At 38.2% G+C, this 15,573-nt stretch overlaps 1 protein-coding gene across 6 annotated transcripts in view; it reads right to left on the bottom strand.

Moving 5' to 3' along the window:
- TTC13 (tetratricopeptide repeat domain 13) overlaps window positions 1-15,573 on the bottom strand; it is a 75,947-nt gene that overhangs the window by 45,917 nt on the left and 14,457 nt on the right. For all 6 annotated transcript variants that reach the window (XM_061161509.1, XM_061161510.1, XM_061161511.1 and 3 more), the window contains exons 2-4: window positions 13,710-13,804; window positions 10,283-10,358; window positions 6,884-6,954 (exon numbers count right to left, since the gene is read on the bottom strand). In XM_061161509.1, coding sequence (XP_061017492.1) covers window positions 6,884-6,954; window positions 10,283-10,358; window positions 13,710-13,804 — 242 coding nt within the window. The remainder of the gene's footprint in view (window positions 1-6,883; window positions 6,955-10,282; window positions 10,359-13,709; window positions 13,805-15,573) is intronic.

The raw sequence follows: 15,573 nt of genomic DNA, 5'->3' as shown, positions 1-15,573 counted from the left end.
AATCCGCCTGCAATGCAGGAGACCCCAGTTCGATTCCTGGGTCGGGAAGATCTGCTGGAGAAGGGACAGGCTACCCACTCCAGTATTCTTGGGCTTCCCTTGTGGCTCAGATGGTAAAGAATCTGTGTGCAATTTAGGAACCGTGGGTTCGATCCCTGGGTTGGGAAGATCCCCCGGAGGAGAACATGGCAACACACTCCAGTACTCTTGCCTGGAGAATCCCCGTGGACAGAGGAGCCTGGTGGGCTGCAGTCCATGGGGTTGCAGAGAGTCAGACATGACTGAATGACCAAGCACAGCACCGCACACATGGCTGATTCATACTGTACAGCAGAAGCCAATACAACACCGTGAAGCAATTACCCTCTGGTAGAAAAAAATGAAAAATAAATAGTTATTCTTGTTTGACTGACATCTCCATATACCCTGTGGCCACACCAGCCACTCTAGGAGTCATCCTCATCTTCCCCGCCAACACACCTACTCAAGAAATCCTGGCAGTTTCATCTCCTGACCCAGCAGCCACCTCCTCTCATGTGGCTATTGCAACGGCCTCAACCACTTCCCGTTTCTTCCCACCAGTCTCCAGGCCCATATTCAGAGTTAACTAACACTAAGACTGATCATGACACTTCCCTGGCTGAAACTATTCATTGGCTTCCCAACACCTACAACAGCAAAATTCAAACATTTTTCCTTTAAGAAATACATTTTACACTGTAACCCAGTACACTCATACATATATACATAAATACACACACAAACACATCAGAAACAAAAGTTTCACTAAGTCTCATCAAGCCTTGCTGTACACAATGTTATCTGATATTTCCTTATCAGGTATATTTCATTTAAAAAATGTTAGTCTTGACTCACCAATTAATTTCAGTGCCTACTAGAGGGTAGCGCCTCAGAATTTGAAACACAGTGAGGTGACATCTAAACGCCTTTGCAAAAATCACTGATCACTTTTCTGCATCACCATTCACCTCCTTTCACTCCCCCACTCCCAGTTCGTACTCTAAAAATTGGCATTACTTAATAGTTCCCTAGATGCAACACAGGCTCCCAAGCTGGGTGCATTTGCAAATGCTCTCATCTGCCTGAAACATCCACCCCCTGTCTCTATGCCCAGGAAAATCTTTCCATCCTCCAAGTCTCAGCTCAAACATTCCCTCTTCTCCAACTCCTTACAGATGCCCCTGGAAAACAGGTATGTTCTTCTCCTCTGTTTCCCTATATATCATATGGATGTTAATCATTCTTTTAACAAATATTTACTCAGGGCCAGCTATGAGCCATGCCCCATCCCATGTGCTACAAATACCACGGTAAGAAAAACCAATACAGACAGCAAAAGATTCTTGCCTTCTTGGAGCACAGCCGAAGAACCACAAATGTAAATGTAAAGTTACACCCTCAATACATGTGAGAGAGATAAATGGTGCTTTATAAAATGTATAAAGACTTAAATACCTGGACTGAGATCTTAGGGGGTAGGGGAATCCCAGAATGACTGGTCCAGATGGTGTAAAGACTCTGAGGGAAGCAAGGAACACAGCGTCTCCAAGCTGAGGTTGGAGAAGCAGGTAGGAACCATATTAAAGATTTTTAGCTCTAACCTAAAACCAACAGCAAAGTATACAAGTGTTTAAAGTACATGTTTGTATGGTGTGCACATGTGCATGTGTGTGGAGGGTGTGAGGAGAGAAGCCAGGAAACGTTGGCCCCATCTGTCATCTGGCAGATCAAAGTGGCTGGCCATGGTTTGAATAGAGCTGGGAGCAGCAGATGGATGAAGGAGATACTTAGGAGATATACAGACAGAGCTGGTGATGAAGTAAGCAACACACATATGTGTGAAGCATGTTGTAACCCTATGGAGGGCTGCCATTCATTGAGCTGGGCGACACAAGGGTACGACTAGAGACTCTTTTTCAGTTGTGGGTGGGGGGATGTGGCAGGTTCAGGGGAGAGCATGCAGTTGATTTGGAACCCGTAATACTAGACTATAACTATGATAACAATCACAATAACTAAACATCCTCTATGTTGTTGTAAATTGAATGGAGAAAACCTAAATACTTTACAGATGCAAGTTACTCAGGTTTCCTCTAATATTCAACTTATATTTTTCTTTTAGAATTCTCTTCCAACAACATAAAAGAATATATAATTATTGTGTAAGGCGTGCTAAGTTGCTTCAGTTTGTGTCTGACTCTGCGACCCGATGGACTGTAGCCCTCCAGGCTCCTCTGTCCATGGGGATTCTCCAGGCAAGAGTACTGGAGTGGGTTGCCATGCCCTCCTCCAAGGTATCTTCCCAACCCAGGGATCTAACCCGCATCTCTTATGTCTCATGCATTGGCAGGCGGGTTCTTTAACCACTAGCGCCACCTGGGAAGCATCATATAATTATTGTGGCCGCTGTCATACCACAATACAGTCTAGTATAACAGGTTCCTAAATTTAATTGGTAGATTTTATTACTTTTTTTGATTGATACAACTTTATTATTTTATCACGGGCTTTGGATGTTAACAACAAGACAGAATTCTTTCTTTATGAAATGTCACAATGAACTTTTTTCAAATTAAAAAAGTTTATTTCTAAAAACAAATTGAGCTCAGAATATCATTGTGAAGTATTTTTGAATGCACATATCTAATAATATTTACACTTTATAACCTTTTCAGAATTTTAAATGAATTAAACTAATATTTCAATTGTCCAATATTATTTACTTTATGCAAATACAAAATCATGGTATAATAAGATAGTTAGCTTACTGGAGTCAGGTCCACTTAGATGTCTCAAATCTCAAGAAAATAAATTTTTTTAAACCCATAAAGGTCTAATTTACCGTCTTCATTATATTATTTACATAGTGATTTTAAAATTTACAAATACTCATTTTTCCACCGCAAGGTTGGCTTTTTGTTAAAACCTGCAAGTCACTGGATCGAAGACAAAGAAGTCAACATGACACTGCACAGCAAGTGAGGAGGACTGAGTTCTGTGTAAGTGGCAGGTGCACATGCGTATGTACACAAAGTAAGGCTACAAGGTCATGAGCAGAGGAATGTTTTACATTTGTCTGCTAATGTTAAAAAGCAAATGAAGTTCTTTCATGAATTCAGTTCCATTACAATCAGATCAGAATCAGATGAGTTCAAAGTCACACAACTAATAGCAAAGGTCAACTGCCTCATCGAACATCATCACAGCACTTAGGTCACCCAGCCCTGCATGAGCATCGAAGCAGCACAGAAATCAGGAGAGTTTCCTGCTTTCAAGAACACGATGATGGGGGCACCAACACATGTAGGAAGGACACAAAGACATGGGCATGGAGACAACACCGACTGATAAGCTTTTAAAATCAAGAGTTTCCAACAAAGATGGACAGATCTAATGCATCTTGAAATTGTGTTCAGTTGGAAACTGTGATGCTCAGGGAATATTGTCTTCCTTTAGAAATGTGCCAAACAATCCATATTTAGATAAATATTAAAGTGAACACTTGAAACAATAAAGATTAAGGAAATACCCCATAAGTTTGTTCTTTACTACTGCAACTAAGCCAGAGAGAAGGTATAAAAGCTTTACATAAAAAGGTCATTCTGGAATACAAGCATCCTCGTACACAGATCCAAATTTCACATTAAATGATCTTATATACACGGTAAATATAATAAAATCCCAGCACCATGGCCCCATTTGTCTTCAGCTTTCTATGAATGGAATCTGATTCCGTGCATTGTTGCTTCATACTGGAGCTTGCAGGCTGTCCGAGAGAAACATTTTGTCAAGAGTTAATGAGCTAAAAAGAAAATGGCAACCCACTCTAGTATTCTTGCCTGGGAAATCCCACAGACAGAGGAGGTGGGCAGGCTACAGTCCCATCGTTTTGCAAAGAGTCAGACAAGACTTAGCTACTAAACAACAACAACAAACTAAAAAAACTGGAAAAGTTTGTCTGTGAACAGTTATCACTGAAGATTTGTTAAGGTATGTTTGTGTACTGGGTTAAAAATATAGAATTTAGGGGACTTTCCTGGTGGTCCAGTGGCTAAGCCTCTGTGCTCCCAACACTGGGGACCTGGGTTCAATCCCTGGTCAGGGAACTAGATCCCACATGCTGCAACTAAAACGTGATGCAGCCAAAAAAAAAATACAGGGTTTTTGCACATGTAGAAGGTCCTGCAAGGAACAGATGGACATCTAATAGTTGACACAATGTATTGACAGAAATGACCCTCGAGTGATTCTGGGTTGAGTCCTAAGGAGGCAACTCTCCATGCTTGAAGAAATACTTTTCTGAATACTGGACATTAAAAATAAAAAGGACTGCTGGGCTGAAAACCAATTTCATGACTGCAAGACAAAGTATTGCTATATTTGCCAAAGAAAGAAAAGGAAGAGCACTTAAAGAATGGTCATACTGTAAAAATACAATTAAAGAGACTGACATGTAAATTCTGATTCATGGTAAGAAAAAGAGTTTCGGTCAATTAGAGAAGTACCAATAACTGTTCTTTGGACATTCACTCCCACCTTGTTGTACAGTTCCTTGATGAGACTGGCTATCAAGAATTTGAAGAAATCAATGAAAAACTCTTTAGTAGGAATTATGTGCATCAGTTTCAAACATAAGGCCTAATATAGAAAAACTACCTCCAGAAAAGCAGGATCAAGTCTTATTAAAATTTAAATAAGAATTTTATCATTTAATATCAAATCTTGGTATTATATGTTTATCACAGTCATATAACATAAAGAAAATGTGACAGATTTTCACCAAGCTCTACCTGGATGCCTCTAAATTTGCTCCTACTTATTATTCCAGTGTCATGAAAATATGATTTTCCACATGTCTTATGATGCAGAAAGGACTGGGAAGAACCAAAACAAAAGGGAAGAGAGACATCACCAAGAAGAGCACCAGCAGGAAAGCCAAGGGCACTGAGTTCTGTGTAAAGATGTGCTATGAACGATGACCCACCCAGGCCTGTCTTCCATGGGCCTGGAGAATCTGAACTTTCTGCTGCTCCCCTGACTTCCATTCCTGCCCCATCAGTAGTTTGGATCACCAGAATCAGTAGTCCAATTTATACTCCACACATTCTCAAAGAAAAATCTATCAGCTGAAAGCAACCCAATGTAGATTTGATGAAAACACCATATCAAACTTCAGTATACTAATATCTTTTCTTAGCACAAAGAAAAAAATTCTGATCTCTTTCTGAACACAACTGCAAGAGAAGTTTTACAGTAATAAATGGACACCAGACATAGAGTCATTAAAATAATAACTGTAGAGAAACATTGAAAAAATTTATAAAATTAAGTGAAAAAGTAATACAAAATAGTATATATATTCAGATTATATAAAAACAAATGCATACTTTGAAAAGGTCATAAACAAAAAAATAATGTTAGAGTGGCAGAATTAAGAAATTTTTTATTATTTAAAGTATTTTATTTAACATTGTTATATTGCCTTCAACTAGACAGATAATATTTTCCAAAAAGTTGAATGAACTGATAATACATCTGCAAGCTCACGCTGTTGTCTTCTGGAGGCTATCATAAATTTACTGATATGTGCTCTTATAAATGTATCAAAGTCCCCCTTTCAAACCAGCGCTTTCTTACCTTCTAAAATACTGCAGTGCTAAACAAAAGGATGATTTTTTAAACTTTATAATCTACCCATTGTACTTTAAACTCCACTGAGGAATATTACCCTATACGACCACTCAAACACACAGGCGCTTAGATGCAAGGACTTTAATGTAATAACTATAAAAACATCTTATTGATTATTTGAGAGTGAAGACAAAGTTATCAACATAATTAATCCTACATTTAAAAAGAGAAAAGATAAAATTCAGATGAGCTGCAAAAAAAAAAAAAGAGAGAAAAGAAGAACAAAATCTTCAAAACTGATGTTTTAAAATTTAATCTGCCTGCTGAACTGTAAACTCTCTATTGACTCTTACTGTATTAGCACAGATGAATATGCCAGAATGGTACTTTGAGTAGCAGAAATTAACTCAGCACGTACTATATATGCCAGGCATCTAGTAAAGTACTCTTTAAGATATTTCATTAAAACTGAACTAGAATATTTTTGGAGGTAGTTATTATTATATGTCCATAATCCAGGAGGTTGAATAACTTTCTAGTGAGCAGCAGAGATAGATTAGAACTCACATATTTCTAACCTTACTTGACCGTCCTGAACAGATAATGGATAATAGCCAAGCATCTACCAGAATACAGTTAAATAATGACCCAAGATATACGGACAATAATGTCAGGCTGCATTTTACAGGTCTCCTATGCAGCTCTTATACTGAGGTATTTAAGCACTTGGTCTGAACCAGACTTTAACACAACCATCAGTCAGCAGAGGTCCAATGCTCCTACTGAAGAGTCTTAAAGACGGTGAGAAACAAATCCATGAGTGGACTTAACCATGCAGATCAGCACCTGCACAGAGAGTAAACATCCGTAATTCTAAGAATTTCCAGTGTCTGTATCTCATGAGAGATATCAAGGTAGAGAGGAAAATGAACTGAAGCTAATGTTCGTCTTTCTGAAACTTGCATTTGAATCTCATCTCTGCCTGCTGATGGTGGGGAGACTTCAAGCAAATTGCCTGATGTCCTTTAAAATAAAGTAACACTGCAAAGATTAAATGAGAGCATGTTATGAGGCCTGCACCACCAAGAAGGGGCTCGGTCAGGACTGATTTCCTTTACTTTCCTGTAAAATCTTAAAATCTATGTTTTTTTGCAGCACTTTAGTTACACATAAGTCCATATTTTTGTCATTACTATAAACTTGCAGTTATATGATTAAGAAGAAAAATTACCTGAAGCATTGTTGAAAAATGTCTTATTGCTTCATCATAGAGACCACTGCCAATCAACACATATGCAATAGCTAGGATAAAGAATACAGAAACATTAAAGGAATGAATAAAGGATCTCAGACTGAAATAGGCAACTAAATTCTTTACCAAATCTTAAAAGGCAGCTCCAAGGACTAGAAGCAGTTAAAGGAAACTTAGATTTAATATGATGTAACTGAATTCTCCTACCATTTGGTATTTGCTAGTCAGTGTTGCTCTATCTAGATTTAAATTATTAAAGCCATCTATAAAACATCTGCTTGCAAAAAGCAATTATCTTTGTCTAAGCCCATCACTCACTTTCAAATACCAAATAATCTTTATGGCATTTCCAATCTATATTTCAAAAGAGCTAGTAATAAGCCTGCATAATATCCATATAACACAGCAATGTGACTTTACTATGAACATTAGAAGAAATACCCAAAGAGCATCATGTATCTCGATATATGCAGGTGCTCAATTTACTGCCAATTACCCATTAAGAACAAAAAGAGAGGTTCCAATTACTATAGCAATATATAAGTATTAATATAATGCTTAACTGTAGGTATAATTCACACCACTGCAATATGCAGTTACAGTCTTTTCCCTAGTTCTTCTATTCAAAATATAGTCGAAACATTACTCAAAATATACTCTAAAGATCATAACAGTTTTTAATCAAACTGCTTATGTCAGTGGTATTTTGAAGTTAGAGTCAGGACAACCTGTTAAAACATGGCAGTATTTTGACTAAACTTTACCTGTCCAAAAAAAAAAAAAAAACCAATAAATTTTAATATTCTAGAATATATTTCCATCTGCAGTATTTGCCCTAACTCCCTAAAGCCCCAAATATTTCTGAAAAATTATATCCTTAATTCAATATTTGATCTATTTCTTTGCAAAAAATAAAAAGCATTATTGTGACCCTCTAGTTTAAGGACATAAGTGTTCAAGAAGATGGGCAACTGAAACTTTTAATGTCATTCAGTTTAAATTCCCTGAAAGTAAAAAGCAGTAAATACATTAAATGCAGAAAGAGATTTTATAACTAACCTCAGAAAAGTAAAGTTCAAAACACTGAGCATCATAATAATACAAAAGCTCTGGGGTGCATTCTTCAACATGAAAAGAGGTCTGCTTTCATCCTAATTTCTTTGAAAAGATAATTAAAGTCAAACTCATATTCAGAATAACAGGAGTGGATACTATTCAGATAGTTGTAGCAGATAATGGGCTAGCCAGAGACCTCTTTGGTGGGAATCAGGAGCATTAATAGTAAAAATAACAATAACAGTAATACTAACATGCATTATATTCTTAATAGGTGCCAGGCACAATCCTAACCATTTACATGTATTGTAACTCAGCACTCCTTAATTGCAGTGAGATAGGTACAACTGTCACCCTCATTGGCAGACAAGGAAGTGAAGCATTTAAACTGTTGAACGACAACATGCAGTGAGACAAGGGAAGCAGGCTGCCTGGCTCCAAGACCACCATCCTAACCAACATGCTACCCTGAAAAATCAAGGCTGCGCTGAAACTACTGTGCACTGGGCTGGACTGAAAAACGGTTTGAATCCCTTGAGACTGGATGAACAGGGACTGAAACAGAAAACTATTTTTTTTGCATGCAGGAAGATACTTTGGAAAGCCAGGGTTTGGGCTCAGACTCTGGCCCTGTCACTCACTGGCTGTGTTACCATGGGGAAATTGTCCTCACTGGGTCTTGCTTAACGAGCCTGTAGAAAATTTTCTTAGATTCTTTCAGATCTAAAAATTTCAGAATTTCCTCTCTATCTTTTCATAATCTATTGAATGAACAAATGAATGTGACCCATAAAAACAAATACAGCTTTAGGGGATAAATATTACACTTAGGAACATGCTTAAATTGTTTCTCATGGCCAAGGTGTTGAACTCCTTTCAAATAAAATCAAATGCAGCTCTCAAATCTTTCCATCTAAAAGTAGATTTTTTTTTTTTTCTTGAGAAAACCCCAGGTAGCGCAGTGATAAAGAATCTGCCTGCCAATGCAGGAGACGTAAAGAGAAACAGGTTTGATCCCAGGGCTGGAAAGATCCCCTGGAGAAGGAAATGGCAATCCACTCCAGTATTCTTGTCTGTAGAATTCCACGGACAAGAGAAGCCCAGTGGGCTATAGCTCAAGGGGTCGCAAGAGTTGGACATGACTAGCACATATATATGCATTGAAAGGTAATCTAAATCTTATACAAAAAATTTCTACTAGGATCTAAATTTGGTTGTGGGAGTTGAAAGACATAAAGTGAAAACTAGGATAAATGGAATCTCCCAGAAATTGTTATTAACCAGCAATTCCACATCTCCTTGTAACATGTATGCTTACAGAGGTCATTTTTCCAAGAAAAAAAAATAAATACTGACATGCAGAAGATCCTAAACCAGCTTAGAGCCTATACTATCCCAGGATGTACTAGGATTACTCTTAAGAGTACCAGGACAGGCCTGGTACATATTACGCTCTTAATTCATTATGTAATAAATGAATAGAAGACTGAGTAGAATCCAAGGATTACAAAGGAGACCAAATCTGATGCCTTAAAGGATAATTAATTCTCAAAGCTTACTCAAAGAATATAAATAAAAGGTGATCAATATTTTCAAAATAGTGCTCAACCTTAATATAAAATGGATATGGCAGCAGAAAGGATAAAACTAATTATGTGTAAATCAGACAGAGAAAAATTTCTTCAGGTGCTTTGGGCTACCAGGAGCACACCCTTCTGTGAAATCTGTCCAACCGCACTCTTCAGTCCTATATTCAATTTGCTTCCACTCGTTCAAGTGCGAGCTGATTAAGCAATGATGGAGACACACCCAAAGCATATCAGACACTGGCGAAACCAGGCTGTTTTAAGACATGCCTTGAACAAGCCAAACAGCATGACCCATTTGCAGATCAGAATGAACTCAATTTTCTACACCCATGAGTTTGGACCAACAATAACTGACTGGCCTCATGAGTAAAACTAATTAAACCTAGCGATGTTATGACACAGAAGACTAAAGGTGTGGTTCTCTTCTGCTTTCACTTCTTTATCGTTCATATTTGATGACAGCACACAAATAATCTTTTAATGGATGCTAATAGTTAGAACTCATACCATAATTATTAATTTCCATAGAAACACTGATTCCATCCAGACCTTTCATGACATAATAAATATCAAACCCTCACAAGGGCTGAATGACCTACCCAGGGTCAAGCTGCTCATGCTGGCAGGGCCAGGCTCTGTGTCCTTTCTGCCTCACCATCCTGCCTACCCACTCTGCATCTAATCATAAATTCTAGGCAAATGCCCCAAGAAAAGTCCCCAAGTCAAGTCTCACCTAACTCTTCATTTGTGCTGTCATTATCAGTAGCAAATGGGAATCTCTTTTGTTCAGCAATAGACTTGGCCTGGCTCTGAAATAAAGACAAACATACATTTTAGCTTATCTCAAATGAAGAGAAACTTAGAGTGAAACCTGTATTTAAAAAAATTAAAGTTATATTTAATTTATATGGAAGCAAGAAAACACTGACATTCAGTCATATCCATGATGTACTTTAAGACACATTTTGTGCTGTAACCGACTTGCTTCCTCCCCTTATCATGAGTGGTTTTCGATTTCCAGGAACACCTATCTTTTTACTTTCATGAGGATTCATCTTCCTGGTTGTTTCAAAGCTCCCTCCACAGACCATTCAATGACATCAATCACGTTACAAAGATCACATTCTAGTGACTGGTCTCCAAAGTGGCTTGACAACAGAACACTGCTTTGTAAACTGTAAAGAACTCTTTAGAAGTAAGAGACACAGGTTGCACAAGGATGATGCCATAATAGGGCCAGTAAAATCTGACCAAGAAGCAAGATGCGCTTAAACAATGCACAGCAGGCAACGAACATAACCATCCTGCCTGACACAGTACAAGAAGTCACGCAGACACAACATATGCACACTTGGCAGAACAGCTAAAGTAAAACTGGAAACTAAGGGAAAACTAAGTAGAGTTAATTTAGTAAATGGAGTGATTTTACAGGCAGCAATGGTCCAACATAAAAATGATGGCTCTGTTGTGCTTTGGAGACAAATCATAGCTGATGATGCAAACAGCCGTCACTTTGTCAGAAGGTTTTACTGTCGATGCTGTGGTATGATATGCTTGGCCTACAGGACAGATTAAAATGATAACTTCATACCAGATTCATCTAAGACATGATTAAAACTTGAACACATAGACAGACAGGAAAAGCTAGGATAAAACTAAAGATGTTGCTTTTGGCAAAACTTCAGGATCAGAATTCAGCGAATCTCAATTATTTGAATTCCTTTTTTTTTTTTTTAATCCATCATATTGATGCCTACAGGCAGGTATGACAGTCAAATAATTCCCCATGGGTGACTCTTCTGACTGATGGTTATGCTCTTTAGCTAATGATTGGTTCTCATCAGCTGTAGTCTCTTGGGCTTCACTGACTCTACAGAATAACAGGCATTTCCACCTATTTTCCCTATACTCTTGAAGTCCAGACTGATGTTCAGATACAGAGTGGCTTTTGGTTTGCCTACAAAACAGGTCAAGAATAAGCTACCTCTACTTAGAACACAAGCTAGAAGATACAGGTCAGAAAAGCATCCCACCTCAGAGGACTCGGGACTTCATTCCATTCAGGACCCCAAACAAAATGAAAAAAAAAACTCTGCTCCTTTGGGAACATTTACACTTTATTTCTTCCAGTAAAAGCTTGAGGACTAGAGAGGAACTCTGTCAGCTCTCTCTGGCTTTGTTCTACAGCTGGGAGCTCCCATCCATGGGAACCAGATTCCGTTTCTTTTAGAAGCGACAGGCTGAGCACCGTGCGAGGGCAGCACAGAGCTGCATGTGCGGCCAGGTGCGCCCGGACACAAGCCCTTCCTCCTCAAAGCTGCTGACAGACACAGGCGTAAAACATTTCTCTAATAAATAAATTGTGTAGGGTCAAGGAAAGCAGTCTATAAACAATGCTTTTTAATACTTTAAAAGCCTTATTATTTCATCCATTATTCAATGAGGGTCTACCATTTGCCAAGCTTTCATGCAAAAGATGGGATGAGAACAGAAATGAAATCTCATGAAAGTAAATCATTTACCAAGCAACCTCCTGAATATACTGAAGTGTGCACAGTGGAGCGGCGATGGGGGCGCGCACTGTGTGAACCGGAATTAAAAAAAAAAAAAAAAAAAAAAAAAATATATATATATATATATATATATATATATATATATTTATACTGAAGAGCATATCTGAGTTTAAAGTGTTTCTATTTTATTCTATAACAGAAGCGGGCAGGAAAAGTGTAATATGGACAAATTATTTTCCTGATCAAAAAAGAATTCTCTCCCACTTTTAATATCATACCTATAGATATCGTCTGTGGACAAAGTGGGCAGCTATGATCAAAGTAGTTTACACACACAACCCCACACTGTAGTAGGTTAATTTTAATCCACCTTTCAGGTCCCTATTTATCTCTCAAATCCTGAAAGCTGTCTTGCCCGATTTCCTTGATATCTTCAGGAATACTGACCCTTTGTTTTTTTCTTCCTATGATTTGCACAATTGTATTTCTATGTTTATTTGTATAATTATTTGATTAGTAGTTACAGGAGCCCTAAGTCCTGGGGCCAAGGCTATTGGGCTTACTTAGCACAATGCGTGGCACATATAGGTACAAAATAAATATTGAAAAATTAACAAATAAATGAATAGTTTAACTCCCATATTTTCAACCTAGGGAAAATAAAAGGCCTAGATTAATAAGCTTTCTCCCATAGGTTTCTAGCTAGTGCCGTCTTAAACTGGAAATGCAACTAGTAAATAATATTTGAATCAGCAAGAAGGTCCCTAATAACCCATAATCTAATCACTTCTCCAAGATGGGGATTAACCAGTTTCTACTCAAACATCTTCAATGATTGTTAACTCACTACTTCACAAGTTAGCCCACTCTAATTTTGGACATGATTTTTCCTATATCAAGTTGACAGCTATGCAATGAGTTAGGTATAATCAGTTGACCATTCACTAATTTGCAATTTCTACCCATATTCTGCAGTTCTTCCATAGTTCTTTCCAGAGCTTTGTCTGGAAAATAAAGAGTATACTAAAGGGAAATTCTGAAGCAAAATAAGCAAACAATCTATGTGGATGTTGAAGGAAAAAGTCTGGAGGAAACATGCCAACCTTGGGCACTGAAAGGAGAACAGCCGCCCAGAACTAAGAGTGAACGAATACCCCTTGAGCCCTGAGGCCGCCGGGCTGGAGGGGCGCACACTAGCACAGTGCCAGGGGCTCATCTCCGGAACGGAGAGCCTCTTGTATAGGTTGGTTGGTACTGATAAAAAACAGACATAAAAGATACACAGGCAAAGGCTAGAAAAATAATACTACATCATACTACTACATACTATATACTACTATATACATACTACATACTACTACATACTACATCATACCACAATCATACGACACCTGCAAATCATAAGGCTCCTAGAAATAAGGTTATTTATTTTTTATTCCTTGGAACTTAAAGGTAAAAAGTCCTAGGTCCAGAATGACCAACCATCCAAGTCATAAGACACAATGACTCAGTGTGACTAAACAACAGATGACCTATCTTTATCTTATCCAACTGGATTCAACTCCTGGTTGATAAACAGAGGCCACCTTTGCCTTATGGAACTAGTATCACTGTGTTTCCAAAACAGGAGGCACAAAAGATACGTACCAGAATCTTTTCAGTGTTAAGGGAAAGCAGAGAGTCACAGGGTGGTGATCCTTTGGGTTCACAGTCGGAGTCATGGAAATTCAAAAAGGATGACTCTGAAAAGCAAACAGTCCTTGTTATTCTCCTCACTTTAGACGTATGGCTCTTAAGCACTTAACTATGCACTGCAATGTGAAGAATCCAAAACCAAAAAAATGACAAGCATAAAAAACATTGAAAGGAGCATCCCATCTTTCAAAATCTTTACAACTGGGTAACATTTTATAGTTTCCAAGAATCTTACACACACATCAGGATTGTCCTCACAACAAACACAATGGTTAAGATTCTAACATGGAAAATCCACTATTTGGCAGCATTTACCAGAGGTTAAAAAAAAAATTACCAAGAGGAGAGCAAAGTTAAGCCAGGAAGACCTAACGTTGAAAGATATGCGCTAAGGAAATTTCACGGTGGTCCAGTGGTTAAGAATCTGCCTGCCAGTGCAGGGGACAGAGGTTCTATCCCTGGTCCAGAAAGATTCCACATGCCACAGAGCAACTAAGCCCATTTACCACAACTGAGCCCACACTCTTGAGCCTGGGAGCCACAACTACTGAGCCTGTGTACTGCAACTACTGAAGCCCATAGAGCCCAAACATCAGGACGAGAAAGGAGCCCCCACTCACCACAACCGGAGAAAGCTCACGTGTGGCAATGAAGACTCAGTGCAACAAAGAAACTAAATACATAAATTTAAAAATTTTTAAAAAGATATATACTAAGGGTCTAGTATCTAGAATATATAAAAAAAATTTTTAATGCAACAAAAAGGACAATCCTATTTAAAAATGAGCAAAGGACTTGAATTGGCAACTCTCCAAAGATATACAACCAGTGAGTACATGAAAAGATGCTCTACATCATTATTAATCAGTGAATACAAATCAATGAGGTATCACGGCACACCCACTAGGATAGCTATAATTTTTTTAAATGGGAAATCACAAATGTTGACAAAGATAGAGAAATTGAACCCTTGTGCAATGTTGATGGGGATGTAAAATGGTGTGATCACTGTAGAGTTGGGTGGTTCCTCAAAAAGTTAAACAGAATTACCACCTAGTCCCACTACTCCACTCCTAGGTGCGTACCCCAAAGAACTGACTAGTGGGACTCAAACAAGTACACATATGCACATGTTCATAGCAACACTATTTACAATAACCAAAAGGTGGGAACAGCCTAAATGTCCATCAACAGATAATGGATAAACAAACTGTGATATATACATACAATGGAATATCATTCAGCCTTAAAAATGAATGAAGTCCTGATACATATTACAACATGTAAGAACCTCCAAAGCAAAAACTAAGTGAAAGGAACTAGACACAAAAGGTCACGTAGTGTATGATCCCATTTATACGAAATACCCAGAATAGGCAAATCCACAGACACAGACTGCACCTTGGAGGGGAATGACGTGGGAATTTACTTTGGAATTATGGGAAATGTCTTAGGGTAACTGCACTAACCAGTGAATGTACTAAATACCACTGAACTTGTTCACTAGAGAATGGTTAATATTTTGTTATGTGAATTTTGCTTCAATAAATTATTTTTTAAAATGTGCTCTAATTCAGCAGTCATGTTCAAGGAACCACAGGACCCAATTTAGCTGAAATCTCACATGAGCCCTGGTGGGGAGCGGAGACTGAAGCCGGAATATTGTCTCACAAATCACAGTGGGGTTTCAAGGATGGATGGGTTCAGACTGGGGTGCAGAAAGGGGAGGAGTATTCCAGGCAGAAGGAGTGGTATACAAAAACACAATGGCAAGCAAATGCAAAGGGGCAGTGGACTGACAACCTTAGCTAGGAGG

The sequence above is a fragment of the Dama dama genome, chromosome 15 (genome assembly GCF_033118175.1).
Source record: "Dama dama isolate Ldn47 chromosome 15, ASM3311817v1, whole genome shotgun sequence".
NCBI lineage: Eukaryota > Metazoa > Chordata > Mammalia > Artiodactyla > Cervidae > Dama > Dama dama.
This window is presented reverse-complemented; position numbering and strand designations above follow the sequence as displayed.